The sequence below is a fragment of the Crocodylus porosus genome, unplaced genomic scaffold (assembly GCF_001723895.1).
Source record: "Crocodylus porosus isolate Cpor-Errol unplaced genomic scaffold, CroPor_comp1, whole genome shotgun sequence".
Classification (NCBI taxonomy): domain Eukaryota; kingdom Metazoa; phylum Chordata; order Crocodylia; family Crocodylidae; genus Crocodylus; species Crocodylus porosus.
The window spans coordinates 8,988,174-9,014,495 of NW_017728922.1; the positions used below are offsets into that span (position 1 = coordinate 8,988,174).

The following is a 26,322-nucleotide window of genomic DNA, read 5'->3' on the forward strand; positions in this document are numbered from 1 at the left end:
GACCAAGCAAGGACTTCTAATGTTTCCATGCTGGTTCAGGCTCTTTTTCTTTTGTTAGAGTGTTTTCATTAAACCTAAAGTTTACATAGCAGCCCTGAGTCTAGATGCAAATTCCCTACAGGCAAGTGGAAACAATCTCTGTTGCTATAACACAAATCAGAATGAGGTTATACAGGGGAAACCAAGGCCTGTCTCCCCACAACCAGCTGGACACAAAAGCTCACAGACGAAAAAGGAAAAACAGAACAAAACAAAAAGCCAAAAAACACATTAGTTAATTAAAACAAAACCTAGAAAAAAGAAAGGGGTTTTCTTTGGATATTTAAAAAAAAAAAAAAGACTTGTCAGGGGAAAGTCTTACTTTAGCAAGCTTCTTTTGCTCCTTTTAACCTATTACCTATTATCATTATTCATATCCAATTTTCCTAGGCCATGTACAACTGTATAGTAAAAGACAGTTTCTGTTCCAGAGAACTGACACTCTAAACCAACAAGACAAAGAAAGGGTGAGGAAGAAGACCCCATCCTTAGCCCCATTTTGCAGATGGAAAGCAGAGATAACAATGACTCATGCAGGATGCTTGAGGCAGAACAAGAAACTGAACCTAGATCTCTTGGGTCTCAGCAAAATAACTGAACCCTAAAACCTCAAGTTTACAAGGAAAATCATTCTTCCTAGGACAAAATATGTTATTTTTCCTCGAAGATGTAATGGATGGAGAGGGAGGGGTCAGATCTGTCTGGATAGTTCTGTATGAATACTTTTCTGCTTAATATTAATTCTCTGCCACTGAGAGGTACAGAATACTGGGTTTCAGAGGTACAGACTGATTTGATCCAGCATGGCATTTTTTATATTCCTATGCTCTTAACAGGAAATAATGTTACCTAAATGTGTCCTCATTTATACCAATTCAGCTCCAGAGAACTTAGTGGGACTTTTCAAAAAGTGCCTTGATTTTTTTCTTGTATTGACATTCCATACTTTTGAGCACAAGTTTTCCATTCTCTTTCCCATTCACAATCTTGTGACATCCTTATAGTCATTACAACAACTGCTTGCTTACCAAGGTAAGACAGGATAGAGCTCAATGCCTTTAACCTGTTTTAAAGTGATTTAGAAGTAGGAAAAAGGAGCAGAGCTCTCTGGAGACCACCTGTGAGTGCTCCACAGGCTGCTGACCTCTGGTTTAAGGGAAAACTTTTGCTCTCTGATCCATCTATAATATCTGTTATATCCTGACCTCCCTTTGCACTCCCATACATGAGGTTGGTGGTGCTGCACATGCAGAGATAACAGACATGTTACTGACATCAGGATAGGCAGTGAGAATCTGACAGCAGGCATTTGCCCTTAAGAAGAAAGCAGTAAACACAAAACAAGAAGAAAAAAATGTCTCATAAAAAGAAACCTCATTTGCTACTAACCTTCACAAGCTGGGCATTTTGAACCAGGTTTCTTTAGTTAATCTATTAAAAATATTCTTTTCCACCAGATGCTTACAAACATACAAAGGAAGCTTAGTTTAATATGAATTTGCACCTACAGGAGATTATGTTCCCATATCTATTCTTATTGCGGTTTTCGTCTTCCTTGGCTGTATCCCAAGATGCTGTCTGTCCTTCAGGGAGAGCCTGTAAGATAAACAATGGTGGAGTGTTTATAAAAAAACTGGCCAATGCCTTTAGGTGGCTTAACATGACAAAGCAAGGCAGAAATGAAAGCACTGCATAATTTAACACTCAACCAAGAAAACAGCTGTTCTTGAGGAAAGGGCACATCTAATAATGCAAAAGGCACAGCTTTTCAGAGACCATTCTCATCCCTTGGCTTGCATTGGCTAAGTATCATTTTCATCATACAACTATGGATCTAAAAGGTATGGGGAACTTTATTTGTTTCCAGCTGCATATTCATAGAGAGAAATACCCTTTGGGTCTGGGATGATTGTACGCACATATACCCCAGAGAGAGACCAGATGGTTGAAACATAGAACTCAGTGGAGCCGATGATTTTTCCTTTTACTACACTAATGGTGGGTTAGTTTGGTAATTCCACCACGCAAACTTTCATCTTACTTTCCTAAAGAAACCATTGAAAGGCTATTTTGCCCACAGATCTGCAAAGAAGGATATTATAGCCATTGACTAGGTGCTATATATGTATGCAAACTGCTAAAAAGAGGTGACGGCATTTCTAAATCAGGAATTTTATACGGTATGGCACACATCCCTGTACTGGCAAATTGAGTCACTTTGACTTTGTCCTGCGAGTCTCCATGGGCATGATTAAATAAGCTATTTTTTCTCTTGGGGTAGGCCCAGAATGAGTGTTTGTATGGACATAGCCAGAAAAATTGCACTTATCACTGGATATGGCCAGGGAGACAACCACTCTGTTTGGAATATGGTCTGGAATATCTGTAAATAGGAAGAATCAGTTTTGAGATGCATCCAGGGGAACTTCAACAGGGTCAGTTCAAAGCAGCAGCAAAAGCAGAACTGTGTTGGGAGACAGATGGTGCTAACTCCCTCTTGGGTGTTACCAGCGCAGCTTTTCACAGCTGACACAGAAAACCACAATGCGAAAACTGGAGTTCTCAGCTGCAGCCAACCCAACCTTGTTTTCTGCTGGAAATATAAAAATCAGCTTTGGCATGCTTTCCACTCAGTTTTTCTGTCACTCTGTCTCTCAAGCACTACTCAGAAGTAGATGCTGCAGTCCAAAGAATAACAGCACCATTGCAGATTGTTCTGTTTACCATCCCAGGAGAATAATGGTTTTATAATTTAATCATTGGGGAATCAAGTTTGCCTTTACTAACAGTAGGTAGTATTCAGTAGATCTTTTTTGAAAATGAATTTGTATGCATCTTCATAAGCCACCTAGGTCTATAATTGCGTGAGAATTGTGACGGAAGAGACACTATAATTAGGATGTGCAAATCTGATATTATGATAAAACCTGATCTGTGCAACTCCCTGGCAGACCAGACCATCTTGAATTTCCCCTCAAAGGAGTTGTGAGACAGACAGTGTCAGACACAGCTATAAGCATTGTTGACAAAGATGGGGAAGGCAAGCTCCAATTCAAAAGCCCTGGAGTAAAAGGTAATAACTCAGTAATTGGTGAGGGCTTTGATCATGCATCTATTTCCTTTTACAGACAGCTGCTACCTAATAGCAACTAATCTTGTAGGCAAAAAAAAGAAAAAAATATGTAAGAGAAAGTAGGTGCGGGAAGCTCATTTTCATCTTCAAAGACAGCGGGAAAAGGCACCTTATTTTTACATTACTCTCTAGTTACAGTAGATTGTCCAGAGAATGGCAGTAGTCATTAGGTATCCCAACATACACTTCTGAGAAGAAAAATATCCCTTTTGTCATAATTGCACATGGGGGAGGTTGTCTTGTCCAAAGAAGCTACACACATGCCCAGTAAAGCCCATATCAGATAATGCTATCCTGCCACTGAAACTGATGAGGATTCTGCTTTTTATGAGGTTTTCATAAGTCCTTAAGGTATTCAGGGGGAGGTTTATGACAGCTCTTCATACTGAATACCAAGGTAACTTCACAGTATACAAAAAAATCATAATCCCTCTTTGAATTGAAGGGGGACACTTCCAGCTGAGGTAGGGCATATATTCCCAATGTAAAGGTCTATTTTTACATCCACAGGATGAACTTGTTGAAACAGCTGCACATAGAAACACCAAATCTGTATTCCATGGAGAGGTTATTGGAAGTGTCGTCCATCAACAGGTTAAATTCAAGTGTATATATAATGGCTACAAATTAAATAGCATCTGCAGAAGAGAGGGCGTATCTTGGGTTCTCCCTAGAAACTTTAGCTGTTATAATGGATGTTTCTGAAAGGGCCGTCTGCACTATTACAAAAGGCCGGTATTTCTGTCACTAGTGCAATATAAATGACTTGAAATCAGTGTGGATCAGGGTTGTTATTTGTGTGACTATTTCTTCACTTTGTGCCCTTGTATTGTGACAGCAAACCTTCCAAGCTCATTTTGTAAAATTAGAGTTTCCTAACTGTTTACAGAATTTTAACATTCACAAAAGCTAATCCTTAATTCTAATATTTTGTTCTTTCCCTAAAGCAGTTTTATGAAGTTTAAGTAAGATATATTAATAGTAGTTAACATGAGATGGTACTGATAAATTGCACAGTTAATTTTAATCTAAAGTTAAAGGGCTAGATTTCTCAAAAGAAATCAGCTTCTAAGTATTTTGGGGGCAAAAAAAAAAATCACCCATCACTTAAATAACTGCATAGGAGTGGAGTGTTTTTTGTAAATTTGTGAGCCTATGAAAGTAGCCATGGTCACATTACACTGAAGCGTTGCACAGAACAAGTTTAATGCTCAACTAATTCAATATTTTGGCTTATTTAAGGACAAATCATTTGAATTAGTAGTTGAATCAATCTATTCTGACTTAAAGGATCTACTTTCTTAGACAGAGTGAAATTTGCAGCTGGCCAGAATGAAGTAACAAGTTAATAAGCAATGTCCACACTTAACAGACAAAAACAGATGGGTTCTCTGAAAACCTGTATCCTGATGCTGTCTTAAAGCACAACTGAAAGTTACCGCAGGCATTTGTCCATATCACCTGCTGGCTCATAGTAGTCTGAGTGCTGGGCCAGTTGCAAGTCAGAATTAAAAGGCACAGAAAAGTAAATGGGTGATGTTTAAACAAGGCCTGTGCCTAAGCAGCTTTATCCACCTCTGTGTATTCTTATGGATATGGATGCATTAGATAATGACAGCAGTCATGAAGGGCCAAGGCATATTTTGAGCCATAGGTACATAAAGTGCACTCAAAAAGTGTGTGCATCCTCAGTGCTAACACATCCATGCATTCACAAGTGTAAATAAGAGTCACCTCCCATCTTGCTTTAACAGTGGCACCAAATGCCACACATCAGTGTTTTGCACATAGAACAAGCCTGTAAAGATTTTGAAAGGCATACCTGGATGAAAGGTTAGCCTTTACTATAAGCCAGTGGGGGTGAAGGTATATTATAAACAAATATGCAACTCAGATGTGCTAGCATAGGGTTGAAAAATACAGAGATAAAAGACTGCCATGGATGAGTGATAATTCCGGCTCACAAAGGACTTTCATAAGAGTAAAATTGTCTGATATCATGTCACTAAATAGACTGTAATTTATGAGGCCTGCTGGCAAAGTAAAGTAGAATAGCAGCTCTTTAAAGGACAAATGCCGTTGAATGTGACACCAGCATTAAACTATATTATAGATAAACACATTTTAAGACAGGCATAAAACAGGGCTGGACTATTTTCGTTTAAAGTTCCTATGACACTTTTGCAAAACACATTTGTTAGCTTTGTGTTCTGCTAGATCCCACATCGGGACACTGTATTATGCCAACATGAAACTACTCTGAGTAGTGTAATCAATTTATAAGTATTACATCCTCTCTACCTTTGTAGTACTACTGGTGGTAGCTGCATTTCACTAATTACAGTTTTGCCTAAATACTGTGTCCTGAAAGCTGAAATCAGCCTTCCAATAATGACTGTACATATCTAGATTACAGAGGGAGTTATGACCCTTTAACCAAGGATAGAACTTTATATGTGATTTCAGGACTTGTAGGCTGTGTCCAGACAAGTGTAGACATTTGGTTCCCTGGGGACAACTAGTAGTAGGACACCTTGTGCCACTGCTAGTTGTGGCCAGGGAATGCCCATGCCATGCGCCCTCTGACATGTTGCAGATTACCCCAGGTGGGGGAGAGGAGGCTGGGGCCAACACAGTTGCTGGCCCCAGCAGCCTTACCTGAGGTCCTTGGGGCTGGGAAAGCTACAGCTCCATTGCTCCTGCAGCTAGGAGCCTGGTTGGAAGCTGGAGCATGTCTTTGGTCGGCCAGGCTCCAGTTTTGGGCAGCATGCACTGTCCCCATGTGCACTGCCCTGGTTTTTTTCTGCATATTTTTTTTAACCCCTGGATTTTCAGGGGTCAACAAAAACAAAAAATAAAAACAAAAAACCTGCATTGCAAGGTAGCAGCACAGAAAGTGCCTGAATGTGCAGTATGTGGTGCTGCAGATGCATCTACCGTGCCACGTACCACAAGGCCACACTTGTCTGGACACAGCCATGGGGTGCATCCACATATGCAAGCATATGCACTTGCAGCAGCTCACATAGAAGCAGTGCAAATTTGAGCCAGGACTTTTTGCCTCAGCGAATGTGCTCATACATGCACTTTGGTGTTCAGCAAGTTGTGCCTCTTGTGGCAAAACACTCCTGCCTGGCTCCTCCCAGATTTTCAGCCAGGGGGAGCTAGAGCCTGGGGCCAGCACCTGTAGTGTTCCCAGCAGTATAAAAAGCTCCCCTGTCCTGGCCCCACCAGTATAAAAAGCTGCCTTGGCAAGTAGCTCAGGGCTACTCACTCTCAAGAGCTTCTGGGGCCCATCCAATTGGTACCTGAGGACACTACTCCTTGTGCCAGCTGGACTCCTGAAGCAGCCCTGAGAGTTCCCTTCACCCTCTACCCACGGGGCTGCTGCCTGGCTGTGACCTGCTGTGCACCTGCCCGACCTGGATGGGGACTGTACAGCCAGAAGAGGCATCTGCCCCTCTGGGCCAGCTGCCAGTGGACTGCGGTTGCAGGGTTGGCCTCTGTGCGGCACTGCTGCCACATGTTCCCCCTGCCCGGCCACCTGGGCAGCTATCACCCGGAAGATGTTGTGGGTGTGGTGGCCTACCTTGAACTGTCCAAGCATGTCCTCCTGGCCCCATCTGGCCAGGAGGTCAGCCACCTCCAGCTGGGTCCAAAGTGTCAGCTCTGAGCAGGCAGGGTCCTGCCACTGGCTTCCCTAGCAGGAATTCTGGTGTTCCCCACTGGAAACCTGAAAAATCCCTGATAAAAAAAATCCCAAAGTAACTCTGTAAAATACCCCAAAATACATGTTCCTCCACAATTAAAAAAAAAAGACCACTACAAAGAGAGAAACAGAGATCAGTTGAGCAATGTTTTACTGATCTATCTACAGTGTTAAAGCAATTTGGAAGACTTCCAGTGTCTCTATCATAATAATAAAGTGAACTCTAAATACATGTTTCATGAATTCATGAATATATATTTTGCTGCCTCCCAACAAGGGCTACAGCCCCCCGCCACAGGGGCTACGGCCCCTCCTGCAGAGCCCACATGCCCCACCTCAGTCCCCTGATTGCTGCCCCACCTGGCCCCATCCCCTGCTGGCTGCTGCAGCCCCTGCTATGACTGCCTCATCCAGCTCCCTCCCCTGGTGCCCCAGGCCCCCGTGGCTGACCCCCCCAGCCCCAGGCACTGGTACTTAAAAAAAAAAAAAAAAAAAAGCAGCTTATAGTCACCCCAGAAGCAGGGGCAGTGGGGGGCAGCAAGCCTTGGGCTGGGGACGCTGGGGCTATCACCCTGCCCTGCACTGTGTGGATGGAGCCCCAGTGACCCAGACGGCGGCTCTAACTGCCGGTAAGTGCTGGGGGGATTGGGTTTTTTTTGTGTGTTTTTTTATTGTGGGGAAGTGCTTCTGGCTGGGGCTGCGGCTGGGGCGGGGGGGGGTTCCCCCACAGCCCCTCTCCTTCCTCCAGCCTCCCCAACCCCTTACTTACCGGCACTGGTGCCTTCCTGCTGACATGCTGCCTGACCTGCACAGGCAGGCAGAATACTTCAGCACCAGGGCAAGGGCCAAGGACAGAGATGCTCTGGCAGCCTAAGCATCTTTGTGGAGGACCCAGCCTCTGGTTGCCTCAGGGCACGGTCTGGGACTGTGCCCTGCCCAGCTTTTTTTTACCTCTGTTTTTTTACCCCTGGATATTCAGGGGTCTAATTTTTCCCCCCACACTGCAAACTTGCAGCAGAGGAACCTTTTCCTGTTCCTGCATGTGCCTCTTGCAGCATCTCAAAGGGGTTTGAGATGCTGCAAGAGACATGTGAAGGCTCATCTGGATGCACCCATGCAGTGCACACTGGTATCTTCTTACAAAACAGGTTATATAATTCTACACTATATCATTATATACACATATGATTGCTATTTTCTGGGGAGCATCACATCTTGTGGAGGTGGAGTTTCACTGACATTTTTCATGTTAATGTGTTATTTTGATAATTACCAACCCTGGGGCCAAAAAAGTCTTCTCTAGTACACTGGTTCTCAGCCTTTTTAGACTCAGGGCAACCCTTGGCTGTCACTTTTTTTTTTTGACTACAGAAAAATAATAGGGTAGTTTTTGTGTTGCAAAGACCACAGCAGGTCTATTTGAAGTCTCTGAATTTACCTTATGAATCATGCGTAGAAGCTTGCACACTGAATAGTGCTAATATTGAGATTAATATTCTTAATCTGTTAAGAATCACTGCTCTAGCACCTGTTCATTTTCTCTCTTAACATCAAAACCTAAGTCTTTGCAGTACCTGCAAGTGTTACATACCATTTTAATTACTGTTCATGTAGGCGTGGCGTGACTTGAGTATAAGATCTTTGTACCAGTAAAGCAATAATTCTCAATCTGGGTGTCACATAACCTGATGCCAAGGGTTGCCACTCAATATTAACACTTACATGTTTGCAAATATGATCCATAAGATGCACATGATACATAAGATAAACACATGATTCATAAGATAAAATGATATTTTGAATAGGAATCCATAGTGTCAAAAACAGACTGGTTGCGGTCATTCTGAATTCTTTTTCTGCAACAGAAGAATTACTTTATTATTTCTTGATAGCCAAAACATGAGTAACAGCTAAGGGCTGGCATTTTTCTTTTGAGTATAACAATGTTGAGAACCACTGCAATAAGACAACAGACCAGTTGTTTCAATATTAAACAAAATCCATGCCTTAGTAGCTCCACTGGAGCACGGACTTGGGGGGATATGAGTGAGTGGACTCATCTCTGTCGTGTTCAGTAACAGGAAATATTTGTCCCACTGAGTCCTTTATGCCATCTGATCAAACACTGTATTCTATGACCAGAATGACTAGGAAAGGCATTTACCATTCTATAATGGCAAACCAGCACAAGTGATAAACACCCCCATGGAAGCTTAATTACAGTACTGGGAAAAAATGAGTTGTTTTCATTAAGTAACGTATTTCTCCCAGCTGTTATGCTATTTTAAAGTTCTTTTAATGGAACTATAACATTTTACCTTTTGGCCTCCCCCCAAGCTTATTTCATTCATTACAGGTATTGCTTGCCAGAGCAGAATTTCATAGACTCTTTATCCTATTTACTTCTCTGGCTCCTTCCCACATCTTGGTACAGTCGTCTTTCAAACTTCTTCCTCATTTCTTCCATTCCACTTGTTTATATCAAGTTCCTGATTCTTACCACATCTTGGATTTGTTGCCCTTTTTAACAATCATTTTATGTCTCTCACTTCACAGCCAGTTGGAACAGAAGATTGGCTTTCAGATATTCTGAAGTGGAGGTTCAAAAATTATTAAAGCCACCAGGGGTATCCAGGGCTTTGTGTTTATGTTCTGCATAGACCTTGTTAAGTTGCTCTTTAAGTTGATCAGTGGCCACAATGAACTTGCAGCGGCAACTGGGAAGAAAGCAGAAGCAAAAAGGCTTGCTTTGCTTATCAAAGCATGGCTTGCATTTTAGTTTTGTCACACAAGTGAGAATGAAACCAGAGAGCTCCAATTTTTCCATCGAGTTCAATTCATGTTAAAATCACTACTATCCCTCTCTATGGCAAGGGGACAATAAGAGGTATCACCAGGGCTATCAATTATATGCCACATTTGCAAAGGAGAGGACCTAACAGAATTGTATGTATTCTCCATCTCTTTCATCAGTGTTATAATTCCAGGAAGTAGACAGTAAAATGGTTGTCACTATAGAAGAAGTGGACTTGAGACATAACACAAGGCAAGGATTTAGGGTTATAATCTTAGTTTCAAATACAAAAGGAAGAAAAGGATTACAGTTGACTGAATTAAGAAAAAGATCCTGTTAGAAGTAATTATTCTTTCCTCCCAAGCTTGTATCCTTTCTGGAGATTTGTCACTGCCACTTCTCTATTTATTCATGTGAGCAAATGTTCCTCTCACCTCATACTCCTCTTTAAATCCATAGCCCTGTCCTCGTTTCATCTGGGTGATGTGCTGTAGCAAGTCGGCCACTCGGATAGCTGGCTGGAACTGCCCCCTGGGGTAGGACATTTCCACTGGCTCACAGCTTCGGTATGGATGGGTCTGGATAGTCAGAGTCGGCTGGGTCATCTCCCCATGGCTACTGTCTGTTTTAAAGACAGGGAGGCAAAACAAGCTTTCACCTATCTGTTATTTCCAGTCTCATTCCTGTTCCATTTGATTGTTTATTTTCTCCTCTATACGTTAGTGCGGGTGAAATAAAGCACAGAAATAAGTAGCAAAAAACCCACATGCCCAAAGTCAACCCAGAAAAACTAAAAACACACGCAAATATTTTTAGTGTAAAAATAACACAAAAGACAAATGCATATCATATAGCATGAAATAATGTATAATACTGTTGTGAAGTATACGAAGTGACTCCACCCCAAATCATTTATCTTTACTTATAAAATAACCTAGCACAAAACTGTTTTGCGCATACAAATACACAAGATTTTTTTAAGGGTTCAGTGATTTATTTGGTTGTATAATTTGAGAGCCCAGAGAGATTCAGAAAGATTCAGAGATAGAGACAGCTTTAAATGTGTTTTCTACATACCTCTATGTAGCAAGGGCTTGTGAGTGCTGAGATACTGGGGAGCATGGAGCATCCTACAGAAGCATGGGGGGCCAACCAGTGCATTTGGCAGCAGACCCAGAAGTGCACCAGAAGCTCTTGCAGTCCATTTTCAGGTCCACTGGGGAGTGTACTAGGGGCTTCCCCATGCCCCTCCAGCTTGGTGACTGGTGCCTCCTGAGTCTGGCGGGGGCACCCAGGGTCCCTCCACAGCCGATCGCTGAGCTGGGGAAGTGGAGGGAAGGGGCAGAGCATTCCTTGGCAGACTCGGAAGTGAAGTGGAAGTACTTCTGGTTCACTTCCAGGTTCACTGCTGAGCACGTGGCGCACCCCCCTGCACTCCTGTGGGACACTCCATCCACCCCAGCATTGCAGCGTTCACAAGCCATGCCTGCTACCTCAAGGTATGTAGACACATCCTTAGATGTTTCTTCCTATGTCCGAATCACTGATTCTCCGAATCAGCATCGAATCTTCAGATTTGTATTCAGCCGAATTGAATCAGGGACAGTGATCTGAATCAACTAAATCGAATCACTGTCCCTGATTTGGGCTGAATTTGAATCCGAATTGAATAGGGCCCGCTTCACACATCCTTACTAGCTTGCTCACAGACGCTTAATTTCAGAAATGTAAATTTCTCAGAAAAATGTTTTTCAAAAAGAAGAATTAGAAAATCTCCATCACAAGACAGATAAAAACTGCAGAACTGCATATCCCAGGCAAAACTCTAACTCTATGAGAAAATACTCCTAGTTGATAAGGAAACAGAATACTTCCATCAGATGACAATTGCCTACCAACCTTTTTATATTTAACCAGAGAAGCTCAAATCAGATGCAGCACCTACTTTCCAGTTTTTGTTTCTTATCCAGCTGAGTTGACTGAATGCAAGCAACAGGCCCAGGTCCACAAACCTATGAATTTCAGGGTAGGTTTACAGATAAGGGTCCTAGTATTTTGCATGAGTTATTACTATCATTCCTACCCATTCCCATGAGATTAATAAATACAATATATAGCTTATTTCGATCAGCAAATCTCAAAATGTATGTAGATTGGATACAGAGAATTCACTTGCCTAAAACTGGAAAGGGACAGACACTAGAAACGATTCTACATCAGCACATTATTAAAGCTTTTTAGAAAGGAGAAAGAAGAAAAAAAAAATCCAGCTGAAACCTCAGGGGAAGTTTCAGCTGCCAATGCTGAAATTTGGCAAGGGCATGAGAGTGACTAATTCTGCTCCTGCAGAAAACACTCTGGAGTTTGGCCACAAGCATTTAGGACCTATGCCATCCCTGAGGTTGGAAAGTTAGATAAGAACAGATGGAGCAGGGCCTTAGAACATGTTTCCACATGGGAAACCATCTCTTAGAAGCCTTAATGATAGATTAGAGGAGAAGTATCAGGACAGGCATTCGTGAGAATTTGCTTTACTCAGAAGTCATAGGAATATTAGAAAGATAAAGAAATGGTGGCAGGGGACACTTTATCATCAATAAGGCAGGCCTGTATTAAGCTCTGGTGACATAAGAAAGAGCTTAAGCTCTGATTATCAGAGATGGTGAGTACCTGCCACTTCTTCCAAGATTTATTGGAGTTACTGGATATCGGCTGCTCTGAAAACCTGCCTACTGAAATTAAAGATATTTTTCAGAATCCAGACTAGCATGAAAACAGCAGCATTCATGGGGCATAGGAAAATAAGCACAAGATTGGTTTTAGCAGAACCACCCTCCCATAAAATAGTTAATAAATTTGGAATTTAAGGAAGAGTAACATTCTAAGCACTTGTATAATAATCGTAATGCTGCTACTAATGACAATGTGAAAACTCTGAACAGAGGGAATTTCAAGGCTTATTAATTCTCCTAGTTGGATTCACTTTTCCAATGCATCTTTCCTCACCTATTCCCTATTAACCTCCTGTAATGGAGAGGAGACGGTCTTTATCGCGGACCATTTCCGACAGACGTACTATGCTTAATTTTCCATCATTAGGTTTAATACAAACCCAATTTCACAACTGGCTTCTCTAAGGAACCTACAAGCAATGCTACGTTTTTATCAGCCCCAATTAAAAAACATTACAATATCCCTATTCGAGAGGGAGTCTTAAAACTAATGTGCAGTTTCTATTGCTAATACAACAAGGGCATACTCAGACCACAGGTTACTTGTAAAATGTAACTCAAATCATTCAGCCCCTACAGAGGTAATTACTAATTTCCCTCTTTACCAAAGCCCAAATTTATAGGCTGTTTAACCCTCCTCTCTCACAGTTTCACACGGAGAGGTGTAAGCCACAAGAATTTTCTGCCCTTTTTAAGTCAATTCCGCCACCAGTGTATCGCAGTCTTGAATGTGAAGGATGCAATTAGGAACCAAGGCTGTTCAGTCTCATTGGCTGCTCAATTTGCCCTCGTTAGTGAGGCTGGCAATAAGGGCAGTGAGGGCTGCCACCTGTGGGAGTGGTTTCTCTGGTGTAGACAACTACATTACAGATTTCAGACATTTGTTCCACCTGAGGTGCATGCGCTAAATCTAGTGTCAATGATGCATGTTCTGCACTTATGACCTGTGAGACTTAACTATGAAGGACAGACATGACTGAGTAGACTCTGCGCTACAGGGAGAAGAACCTGAATCAGATTTGTGCCAACACAAAATGGCCCACTGCTTCATCCACAGGCATTTAATCTGCACCATTATCTGCACCAAAGTGGGGGGGAAAGTACCTTATGCAGACAAATTGCTGCGTACGAGGTGAGCCTAGTGCCCATATGTTCTGCTAATAATGCCCAATGCAAAAAATATATTGTACCCTGTCTTTGAATCTGAGCCTAAGCATGGTTAACGAGGCCCTCAAGCAAGGCACTATACCATCTCTTGAAATGTGCTGTTTACAGCAATTTTATGAACAATTCAGAAAACACTAGAAAGGAGGAGGGATAGGTAGCAGCAAACTCATCTCTCACTAGGACAATCAACCAAAAGAGTGTTTTGAGGGCATCCTAGATGGGCTTTGCTTTTCCTGCAGGTTGCAGAAAATAGAACACATTTCATTCCTTGTGGCACTGTTATTGCTACAGTCCTGCAAAGTCCCACTTCTCCTTTAATCGTTACACTCAACAGGGGACAGCAATTTCTCATTACTCCCTACCCTGACCCTTCACATTTTGCTGGTGGCTGGCCCTGTAAAACTGACTGTCTGAAACTCCCCCCTATGTCACAAGGAGTTGAAGTAGCACCTCACAAGCTCAGAATCTAATATCATTCACTGGCTTGTGCCTTACGTGGCATTCCAATATCAAGAAGATGAATTAAGTGAAAAGACAATTATTTGGAACATCTTTGAATGGATTCCCCAGGACCCAAGAGTTAGAAGCAAGTAAACAATCAGAATGCACCTGTTTTAGAACAATATCTAGTCTGCACAGATTTTTAGGTAAGAAGGGATCTTTTTCATGGTAACACCACAGGATACAGAATTTTATCCAGTAATTCTTGCTTCATTTCCAACAGAACTAGACAATGTATTTTAGAAATACATCCCATCTAGACGGAAACATTTCCAGTGATGGAGGAACTGTCACATTCCACAGTAAGCTGTGCCAATGGTTAATTACCCTCATTGTCAAAGCATGTTTCTTGTTTGCCATTTGAATCAGTTTAACTTCAGCTTCCAACCACTGGATCTTATTATACCTTCTTCTCTGCCAGATTAAAGAGCCTTCTAATATCTGAAATCTTTTCCCCATGTAGGTACTGATCAAATCACTTCCTAATTTTCTCTTTGATAAATTAAATACATTAAGCTTTTTCAGTCTAACTAAGGCAAGTTTCCCAGAACTCAAACTGTTCTTTTAACTCTTTTCTGAATCACTTCCAGTTCTTCAATATATTCCTCTGGTGCAATTGTAACTAAAACAGATATTTTTTTATGCTGCTGAGAAACCTGTTGTCTGAGATATGATTTTCCCCCTAATATCAGTGCTGCAGTGTTGAACTGTTTTGTCAGTTTAACTCTTTAGATGCAAGCACTTTGACTTCCACACCAAGATGCTCACTGCTAACACTGGTTTCAAGCAGGTAGCTGTTTCTGGGAACTGGTGTTTTTAACCCAAGCTGTGTGGCACATGAAATCTCTGGATTTCTGTAACAGGAAAAATAAATCCTCCATGCACTGGTATCCAGGGAAGCAGCCTGACTTTTTTAAGGATGCTTCAGGACTCAGGTGTCTAGATACAGGTAGCCAAATGTGAAAAGCTTAGCCACGTAGTTCTCTTTTCTGTGAGAAACAACACATTTACTTTGCCTGTGGGAACAGAACCATCAATGCACTCCACCTCTCTCTAGTTAAACCCAAAGTCTACAGCAGGATATGATGAGGTGAAAGACACTGAACTAACAGATTGAAGTGTGGTATCGCTGCACAGCATCTGAAGGGCAGTCCCGAAAGCAAGCCATTATTGCCTGACTGCCACTAAACACCTACTGCTGCAGCATAATTCTGCTGTTATACCGCCAACTAAATACAATACATAAATCATTCTTCTCATGATATCTGAAACACTCTGGTATATTTCAGGTACAAGTCAGTAAGCACCTGAAAAATTAGATCCCCTATACCACTAGGTACAACAGCATGGACACGGTTCTGCATAATGGTCTAGTAGGGCTACAGGTATGGGACATTAGCCACCCAGAGCACCTGTTACGACCAAAACATTAAATTCCTATTTTTTTAATGTTATCTTAGTTCAAACTTAATTTTCCTATGCTGCAAGAACAAATAGCGAGAAAAGAACATATATTCTGCTTGTGTCTGCAGAACAGGGAACTAAGTTATGCTTCATATAACTTAAGCGTTACTGCACTGATGTGTATCCTGAATACATGGAGAAGTTTGTTTAGAAACTCTTCCTCTAATATCCACAAGCTCCTTCTGCTTCCAAAATGATAGGCCTATCATTTCTGTTTATATTTTTATTCTTAGTCTTGGCAAGTGTGTAACATGATAAGACATCCTTTGCACAAAACTAAATTATATTTTGAGTGGTGTTTGTGACGGATTTAATTACACACATATCCAATCTCTCTCTACTAGAGTAAGGGTTGTCAATTACTTGACATCTCCTAAGGATGGCTGCAGCATGGCTAATATCTCTTTGCATTACACTAGGGATATGGTGGCACTTGGTAAAATTAACTTTTTTATATATATATATATATATATATATATATATATATACACATATATATATATGAATCTGGGTCTATTATATGACAAATACTAACTTCAAAGTGACATGATACAATCAAACCACTGTTACGAAAAACGTGGGTAAAAATGGTCGCTTGTCTGATGATATTGATTTATCTAAACTAGGCATTTTGGCTAGCAAACAGCCCACTCATGTTTTGATTTTCTAGCCACATTAGATGCAGGCAGGGGATGTTATCTTTCATTCATCTTTCTTGTGACTGAAAGGAAGTGAAGCACTGTTTCATGTACCAATTAGGCTCCCTTAGCAATGGCCAAAAACATGGCTGAAGAAACTAATTTCCCCTTGAACTGAAAGCACCACTGCCACTCTTTGGCAAGTACTTCAAACTGGGTATTCTAATTTTATTAGAAGCTTTTTGTATGCTTCCTCTGCCATTCTCCCTACTAATGGAATTGTGGGAGAGAAGATATACTGCCTCAGAGACTAGGACTTGGGATTTTGGGGTCCTAACCAAAACTCTGCCCCTGATTTATATATGCCTCAGAGTTCCAGCTGTGAAAATGAGGCTGGTCAAACTTATTTTTCAGGGGTGTCAAATGGTTGCATCCAATAAAGTGATAAACTGTGTTGGACCTAAAAACTGTGTACACACCCAGGTCCCCACCCCCTACCACAGTTGTCTCATATTTCAATTTTTGCTCCTAGTACAAAACACTGCTGCTATGCCTCAGCCACTGAACACCGGAGGGGAAAGTCTTCCACACTACCTGAACACATCTAGCAAGGCAGCCAGTCTTCCAGGAACATCATTCAAGAATCTCAGCAAACAACTCTGCATCCTAACACCACAATTCTCTCTCTTTTTTTATTCCATGCAGGTGATCTTTAGTAAATTGATCTGCCACAGAAGCATCAGCCACAGCTGAGCTGAGGCTGGCATGGACTGAGACTGCAGATAACATTGCTCTGAGACTGCAGATCAAGCCACTGATTTTTAAATCTCTTCTCTTTAAAAATTATAAAACCTTTCCTAATGCTGCTACTCACTAATGCAATAAGTTCAGCAACATCACCTTCTTAGCTGCTCAGATATAGTTAAATGTGGGGCAGTTTTACTATGTATGTGCAACAAGCTACTGGCACAAATCCAGGGCAAATTTCTTCACTTAAGTACATGGGTGTACAGAGGGAAGAAAAACAGAAGGAGCCTTTTCCTGCTGATTTCTTCTCGTCAGGGACAAAGCAGTTACTGCTCCTGTGATCTCCTGAGGGCAGAAACTGCCTCCTTCTAGCAGTGCCATAAGGCAGACAAAAGAGCAAATAAGAACCAGGACCAGTGCCTTTATTGCACTCACAAGAGGAATAACTAGGTGCAAAGGGAAGAACGTACTGCAGCCTGTGAAATCCTATCCTTTCCCCATTTGTTGAGGAGCTCTGGGACATGCCCACAATGCTCAGTACCTGCAAAATCAACTCCTGATACAGCATAGTCTGTACCATCCCCTAACAGTGGAATTTTCTAGCTACAATGGAAAAGGAAAGACAAAGACATCTTTTGCCTTTTTGTGATTTTAGTAAGTATTCATTAGTAAAAGCAAAAGCACTCACAGCACAATGCCCAATCTCAGGGCTGTTTCATGTTGTTTTGGAAAGTTAAACATCTGAACAAATGAATTATAAGAAAATATTAATCAAACAAAGGGTGGGATGGAGGGCAAAAAAATCATCATCCCCTGTGTCTTTCTATTCAACAAATCATGTCACAGGCAAGCTAGGCGAGTCATCTAGTGTTACAAATACTGCACATTTATTAGCAGGTGTAACAGATGGGAACAAATACTGTGGAGCTGAAGGTAGAGCTGGGTGATAGATGTTAGTGGAGAGATGAATGATGTTCTTTTCTCTCTCTCTTTTTTTTTTTTTTTGTTTAAAGTACAAACCAGTTTTCATAACACTTAAGAAATCAACCTTCTTTTCCAGCTGCAGCATTGCCCAGTTTCTAGAGACCAGCACGAGGAAGCCAGCAGCTCCTCAATTTTGAGTTTGACTTTTGTCCAAAACTCAGTAGACAGTCTCCTGAAAATTGCTGAGAGCTTCTTTTTAGAAGGACCAAGCACCTGTAGCTCTTAATGTCAGCTGGGACTGACAATATGCCTTAGTGCTTTCCCTGCACTGTTTCACAGTTATAAATGGGCTGGGGTGGTTGCGTTGTTAGAAGTAGTTAAAAGTTGAATGAACTAGTGAAAGATTAGTTAATTTCCTTTTCAGCCCCATCCCCCTCACCCCACATCCCCTCCTTCAACATTTGGATTTAAAAAAAAAAAAAAAAGAAATTGAGACCTGGATTGAGTCATATGGAATATATCCCTTAGCCTCAAATTAACAAGAGTAAACACAACTATCTTCACTGCTTGCAACAGAGGTATGAAAATAGCTCCAGCAAGCAGGAACCTTGGTTTTCATACACACTAGGTGTGGAGCTGAGGTTGACCAGTACCTCCAAGCATGCTGAAGGAGTAGAGCCTACTTATGAAACCAGTACAGTGATAACTGGAATTCACATTTAGGGTCAGGTCCAAGTATACTTATTAAGCACCTAAGTGGCCTTAGGCACATAAATGTGATCCCATTCTAGCCTGATAAAGTCTTAAAACTAAGATTATAGTGTGTTCGTCTGGGCATTATTACTTTTTTCCTGGGACACAATCAAACACCTAACAGACAGAGTACTATTTAGCTCTTCAACAAAAATTCCTCTTTGGGAAACCAAGAGATACAACCGTACCAGGAAATGGATACATCTGACGGTTAGGGCTGTGTGAAGCTTTGGTAGCCAATTTGATTTGGAGGACATTCATCCTGATTCAGCAATGGGATCTCTTAATTTGAATTGAATCGTGAGACCAATTAAAAGGCCTGAATTAATTCAAAGCCTCCAAATATATTCAGAAAAGATTTGGAGAAGATTCAGAGATTCGGGCCGTCCCCGCTCGCCGCCGCAGGGAGCTGGATCATGGAGGGACCCCTGCCAGGCCCTGTCCCCTCAACCAGTGTGACTCCCTGACCCCCACCCACTCTCCCAGTCCTGTCAATGGCTGCCCTGCCCGGCCCCAGCGTCCTTGCACTAAAAAATAAAAATAAATAAATAAAAAAGCCCCACGCTCACTCAACAGATGCTGTAGAGGCCATCCAGGCCTCTGAGAGCTCATGGAAGAGCCTCCCTATGCAATGTGGGGCAGTGGAGGGCTGCAGGGGTTGCCACCTGGCAGGAGCTGGTCAGTGTGGGGCTTTTTTAAGTGCCAGGAGGCTGGGGTGGGCAGGGCAGCCATTGACGGGGTTGGGAGAGTGGGCGGGGGATGGGGCCTGTTTGATTCAGCAGTTTGGCTGATTTGGTGGTGGCCGAATCTCTGAATCAGATTCAGCTGAATCGATTCAGGAAAGTGATTTGAATCACTGTCCCCCGAATCAGCCGAATTCAAATCTGAAGTGAATACTAGCCGCTTTGCACAGGCCTAATATCCATCTCATTTTCCTTTAAGAATGAAACCTCTCTTGAGAGGGTCAGCCTTTTGATGGATTTCAGGATAAATGTTCTGCATTTTAAAAGTCCCTTTATGCCTAGCTCTGTTTCCTTGCTATTCATTGGCAAAAGCAATAGGCTCATGTACTTGTTTGTAATTTCTTCTAGGACTAACTACCAGGCTACTAGCCACTCAGGGTATTGTTTAAAGTAGCTGCAGTAGATGACTGTGTCTGGAAGGGAAAATTTCCTGCAAATAATCCAAAATGACAGGTCTGATGATTACCACTGGTTAGAGTCTGATCATTTGTATGCTGTCTTTTTCATTCATGGCTGGGGAACTGCCTTTTTTATATTCGATATACAGCTAGTGCAAGCATCCTCAAAGGAGATCCTAAATCGGTAAGCCGTTATTGCTCATATTCAAGAGTATACCTCTACTACGTTTCTGAATCATTTCTTTTGCCATCTTAAAAGTTTCTGTTCATTCTGTGTCTCTGTTAGCTTGGTGGGACAGCATATTCTTTGTAAAGCTTGAAAGACAAGTTTCAAAGGTGGAGACCTGAAGCTTAAAACTATAGTCAGACACCTGAATAGAAAAAGTGTTGTTTTTTTTTTTTCCTCCAGAAGGGTAGAAAACTGAAAACTTCCATTAAACAAAACAGGAGTTGTGACACACACACAGCACCATTAACAATTAGGCCAGTTTTATCCAGAGGCCTAAAGATTAACTTGAAAAGCAAATAATTTAGCATCCAACCTGGACAATTTTGGCCTTTAGAGTCTCTTCTGTCAGAAAAGAAAGTTACCATTTTCCTTTTTTTTTCTGTAGTTCAATAATGCAATTCTATTCAAAGATCTCTGTTGATTTCTATTGCATACTCAAGCATTCATTTTGTATTGAATTCCTATTAACATCCATATTTCTTCCATTTATGTAAAGAAAGTGTATAGTGCCTAGCACCAGTGAATCCAAGTGCTTTTAAAAGGGGGGGATTTCTTGGTAGTCCTACAGCTCTCAGGGTCCTCAAGCATGAAACAGTCATGTTCTGGAAGCTGTCTCTGATTCTATCACGATCCTTTTTGCACTTATACTATTTTGTCCCTCCCAGTGGTTTTGACATGCCCAAATGCTTATTTTTTCCACAAGTCAGGGGGTAGAGACTTCTTTTCTTCATGCACAAAACATGCTTACATCACCTGCATAGAAATGATTACTTACATGAATCTAACGGTGCACAGAATCTGAAGGGATTCCATTTGTGAAAGACATGTCCAGGACTCCGCATAGTTCTTAAATTGTTAATGCTAATGTCCTTTCATTAGAAAAATAGGGAAATTTCCTGTCTGATAGATCCTATCCATTTTCAGGATTTTTAATGAGGTTTTTTGAATGGATTTGAAATTCAGAAAGATCTTTTGGCCTACTTTTTATCTAAGCACTCACATTATCAGTGATGTTGGCTCATTGGTAAACAGCAGCTTCAAGGGGGAAGTCATATTTTTTTTGTTTTGTTTCTATGGATACACTAGAAAGACTTCTTTAATTTCCTCAGTAATAATGTGGAAATTTAAAAGCAAAGACTTTGCAATCCAAAGGATTCTTGAATGTGAAAGCAAATATAACAGTGGAACCCAACCCATTTGACAATGTTCCTTTGAGTCATTTTTCAAATGCAACAAATGCTTTCTCTCTATAACACACCATACCTGTCTTCTTACCTAGCAGCGTGGTCGATGGAACAGTGTCTGATGATACTTTGAGATGGAATTTCGTTCACCCACATGACACGGATCAATGGAAATCAACAGAAGATCAAGAGGAAAAAGAAATTACAAAAAAAATGAAAACAAGGTTAGCTGTAACCAACAGTCAAATGACTCAGTCCACATGTCATACTGGGAAATGTACAGAAGCAGAAAAATAAAATAAAAAGAAAGAAAAATCTGGCACTAGTACCTGAGTAGTAGGAATTCAACAAAGATTTGCTCTGAAGGGTTTTGCTTTGGACAGAAAATGAACAAGGAGAGGATGATGCTAGGTAGGAAAGACATAAGGAAAAGACTTTAGACATATATATAGTGTGAGAAAGAACAGGGAGAAAGTTTCTAAAAGAACACGGTTATATGGAATACATAGTGCATACCAAAATGAAAACCATTTTTCATCTGAACATGCATATTAAATTATGCTACTATTATTCAGTATTTGCTTTAATAAAAAAAATCTCCAGGTCCCAAAACACTCCATTATTGCTACTGTGAGATATATTTGGGATAGGCAGACACCCCCCATCTCGTGCCCCCTTCTTTTTAATTAGATATTATGTTTAGTTGTACACAGGAGACAAACTTGTATTTTTTTCTCTCAGAAAGATAAATGCCTAAAAACAATGCACCAAAATACAAACCATATGAAACTGAGTGGAGTAATAACAGTAAAGTAAACTTGCTCAAATGCAGAATACATATTCACACTCAAACCTAGAAACAGTAGTAGTATGTGAAGGCCAGATTTTTTGCAGGGGCATTGAGGGGTGGTAGTTTTAATGGAGTACCTTTTGGAGAGAGGTATACCTTAAGCATGCTCCAAAGGCAGAATATATCAGAAGCTGTTGCTCTATCCACAGGTCAAGTTTCTTATGTGGTCCTCAGCTTGGTAGCAAGAGAAGAACTTACCCTAAATGTGTGTCTTGTAAAGCATGGATTTTGGGACTGAGGCTAGCTTGACAGGGTGTAAACTGTGTCCAATTTGCCTACTGCAAATCTAATACCACACGCACGGTGTCAATGCACGTTTATGGCTCTTTTAAAAATGGACAGTCTGGGTGGCATGTTGTCTTTTATTTCAATGCAGATAACAACTTAAGGGGGGCAGGCTGATTAGAAAGGACAAGCCAGTCCTTCCACTCTATAGACTAATTTCCCTGGACAAGGACCGATAGATTATTTACCTTATAGTCAAAATGTATCAGAGAAAGGGCCAGAATCAGCATCCATGTGGTAGATTCATGGTTTTTATGGAGCTACCTTATGTACTGAATGACTTGCACATAACCATTATGGTAATCTACCGTTTCTGAGGACATGTTCTTTCATAATCATTCTGCATTTGTTTCTAAACTGGCAATTTACTTACCACCTTCACAGCATGATGAGAAACAAATACAAAAATCTCAGTACATCAGAATGATAGCAATAGATAAAAAGAAGAAACTATTCCAGAAGCCAATAAAAATTAGACAAAATTCAATATAGATAAAAGCAATTTCAGAAGCAACTGCTCTACTTCTAGGAGTAAGCATTACTTACCAAGTTAAAATTATTCTACAGAATGAGGAAAAGCATTCACACTACTTTAGAGAGTTTCCCTGGAATGCCATAAAGTCAGCAGAACTGCTCTCTAAGGAGTTTACAGCGCCCAATAAATGCACGTAGATCTCTTCCATTATAACACTTTTCTTTTGCCATGTTTTCACTCCCATCTTCAGCTTACAGAATACAGTTGAAATTACAAAAAGTTAACATCAGCTGTCTCACAAACAGGTCTGCTTGATTTCTCTCTCAGCTGCCTTTAACACAGGATGCATCTCCTATTTTGCGGGGGTCCCCTTGCCTTGTTCATGGCCATGCCTTGTAGTGGCATCCACTTCTAGAGATGGGTAACCTGAAGTGAACAAGGTTACTTGATCAAGGTCACCCAGCAAGTTAGAAGCAGAGCTCTGCTTTCCTGGGACCCAGTATTTTAAGTATAACCACTGGCTTACAGTGCCTTTGCATAAGGTCTTTATATAAAGTAATAAAGCATCAGCAAGTAGGTGTTCTACAAATACTTCAAGCAATTTAATAAAAATATTGCTCATTCATCTCTATTGTAGTGGAATGGACTAAAGATGTAAGAAAGGGAAGTGAATATCAGAAGATTTGTTTGGCAGAAAAATCAGGCCAGATTTTCAAAGATCTCTCCAAACGGAATAACAGTAGAAAACACTTGTGCATTTGTATAAATTGGGCAGATAGGGACTTGCATGACCAGAAAATTGTGTGTGCAATTACCCATTTAGAAGGAAAGTGTTTTACAAGAACAGTGAATATATATATCCTGGTATGAGGCCAAGGCAGAGCAAATTTCAGTCCAGTGTAGCATGCCAACAAAGTTCATGAACATCTTAAGTATTGCTGTATGTCATCTCTGGGCTGCTGAATCCCTGTACAGAGGCCGAAATCACTGTCACTGCACAGGTATTTAAAATCTTGGCCAAAGGTGACATAAGACTTTCCAGAACAGTGAGGAAAAAAATTAAAAGAGAACTGATATTATGCTTTCTTCAAACCTGGTAATGCCCTTTTTCACTCTGGGTTTTCTTCTATCTCTTCCCTGGCTTCAAGAACACTGAGCTTTATTATTATTTTACCATTTTTCACCTAAAAAGATCTTGTGATGAAGATCCAAAAAGTCCCAGTAATGAGTACCTCAGGGCATACATCCCATGGGAAGAGGAAACTATGCACACCATAAATAAGAATTAGCTCTTGAATTAACGATCTTGAGGTAACTATCTAGTCTGAATGATGACAAGTGCTAGTGCTCAGAGGAAGGAATATGTGAAGAGTGAATAGAGCATAGGCACAGTTTTGGTGAACGGTCAGGGATGATCCTTCACCCACTTGGACACTTACTTACCTGCTCCTCTCTAAGCATTCCTTCTGCCAGCAGGCAGGGTAACCTGGCAAGTGCCAAGCAATGTTCCTCAGTGCAAACTAACTGCTCCCTACCTGCCCCATCCAGTTTTAAAGCCTCATGATTAAAATGAATGTGGTTCGCTTTCAAATTATTCTTAACAAATTGCCCTTCTCAAACCATCCACATCCTCTGAACAAAACAGCTCCTGCCAAGCAGGAGTTGAAGGTGTCAAGCTCGCTACGCTGGTAATGTAGCATTCTCCTTTGGATTGGCTCTGCCAGGCCTGCATTATCTATGGCCCTTTGCATGGTAGTTCATCATCGTGGTGTCAGGAAAATGGTGCCTATGCGCAAGACACATCATTAGTGTATCATTGTTCAGATGATGTACTACTGCTTTTCCCCTCCATGGCCTGTCACACTGATGGGCTGCCAGACTACAGGAGATTTACTTGCAATAACAACCATGTGTGCACCTTATCGGACACTTCACAGATGCTACTTGGATAATTTTAGCTCCAACCATGTCCATTCTTTGTCACTTCTTTTCAGTAATGCTCCCTCATTGAGCTGGTGCCTGTAGAAAGTTGTGCAGTGTCACATCGTGGGAAATGTCATTGCCTTTCAAGAGCTTTTTCATAGCAAGGCAGGGTCTTAAATTATAATAACAGATGTCACCATTAGCACATAGCTTTCCTTTTATATTTAGGTAATAAATAGAAGACAGACAATAGGGCAGTTGCACCTGTGCATAACAGCATACAAGTAAAACAGGCAGAATAATGCAGTGGCATGTTGAACAAACAAGTTAATTCCATCAACTTGCCCAAGCAAAGCTCCTATTCACATCAATGGCAATTTTGCCTGAATAAAAGCTTTGTGAGGAAAAATGTGATTAAGGAACCAAAGATCTGACCTGATAATAATAGCTCATCTTCTGCTCCTCTTTCAACTACACTTCCAACCCAAGGCTTATTGCTCTTACTGAAATACAATTATTGATAATGAGGGAGTACAAACTTCTGCATCCATGGGTGAAATGCAGTCCTGTGCTAATAGACAAATAGCCAATGTACTCCTGAAGCAGTGTATGAGCTTTACATTTGCCTAGTGCACGGGGCTAAGATCTGTCTGAAGAATATAGATGCTTAAGAAAACACACTTGCTCCTGTGTGAAACCAGCATTTTAGAGAAGAGCTCATTTGTACAAATATTATACCAGAACTTTACAAATGTGTCATCTAGGAGTACTGAGAATGGGAATGGGGAAATGTATATACTGGCAGGTAGCTGAAAGCAACAGATATTTGTTCGTCTTCATTGACTGAATCAGATGAAACGGTCTTGACTACACAACCAAATTCAAAACCAGCTACTACTTTGCTGCTGCACGAAATGCCAGGCTTACAAAGGCAAATACATCACAGTTAAGTCATGGCATTCCACTGGCTTTCTAGGTAAGGCCAAAAGAGGTGTGGCAGCATAAATGTCATAGTAGAGATGTGGGGAGGCAGTGAGCCTGTTACCCACAATCAAGTGTAGAACCAGTTTAATATTTGACATATTCAGTGGATTATTAGCTTGATCTTGCATAAGAATAGATTTAATCCTTTTTCAATGTTAATGAAAAGAAGATTCAGACTTAAAATGACAAATGCAAGGAAACTCAAACTGAAGAATGACACTTCAAGCCAAATTTAAAAGGAAGTACTTCTGGTCCACTTCCAAGTCTGCCACTGAGTGCAAAGGGAATGCCCCCTGCCCCCCCCCCCACATCCCCCCAGCTTGGCGATTGGCCACAGGGGAACCCCAGGTGTCCCCCTAGATCCAGAAGAGACCAGTCACCAAGCTGGGGGCTGGGGGTCCCCCGTGTGCTCCCCAGTGGACCTGGAAGTGGACTGGAAGTGCTTCTGGTCCACTTCTGGGTCCGCTGTCAAGCACACTGGGGGCTACCCCCCCGGGGCTGCTATGGGATGCTCCAGCTACCCCAGCATCTCAGCATTCATGAGTCGCCTGGTACCTTGACATATGTAGCAAAAATATTTAAACTGTGTCTATGTCCAAGTCATTGAATCTTTCCAAATTGATTTAGAGGGTTCTGATTCGATTTGCAGA

General features: G+C 41.3%; 1 protein-coding gene across 1 annotated transcript in view; it reads right to left on the minus strand.

Moving 5' to 3' along the window:
- The window catches only part of PTPRT (protein tyrosine phosphatase, receptor type T), a 587,995-nt gene that overhangs the window by 49,646 nt on the left and 512,027 nt on the right, over positions 1 to 26,322 (minus strand). Inside the window, exons 17-20 of the mRNA XM_019539805.1 lie at positions 21,485 to 21,562; positions 21,247 to 21,282; positions 10,110 to 10,297; positions 1,548 to 1,635 (exon numbers count right to left, since the gene is read on the minus strand). Coding sequence (XP_019395350.1) covers positions 1,548 to 1,635; positions 10,110 to 10,297; positions 21,247 to 21,282; positions 21,485 to 21,562 — 390 coding nt within the window. The remainder of the gene's footprint in view (positions 1 to 1,547; positions 1,636 to 10,109; positions 10,298 to 21,246; positions 21,283 to 21,484; positions 21,563 to 26,322) is intronic.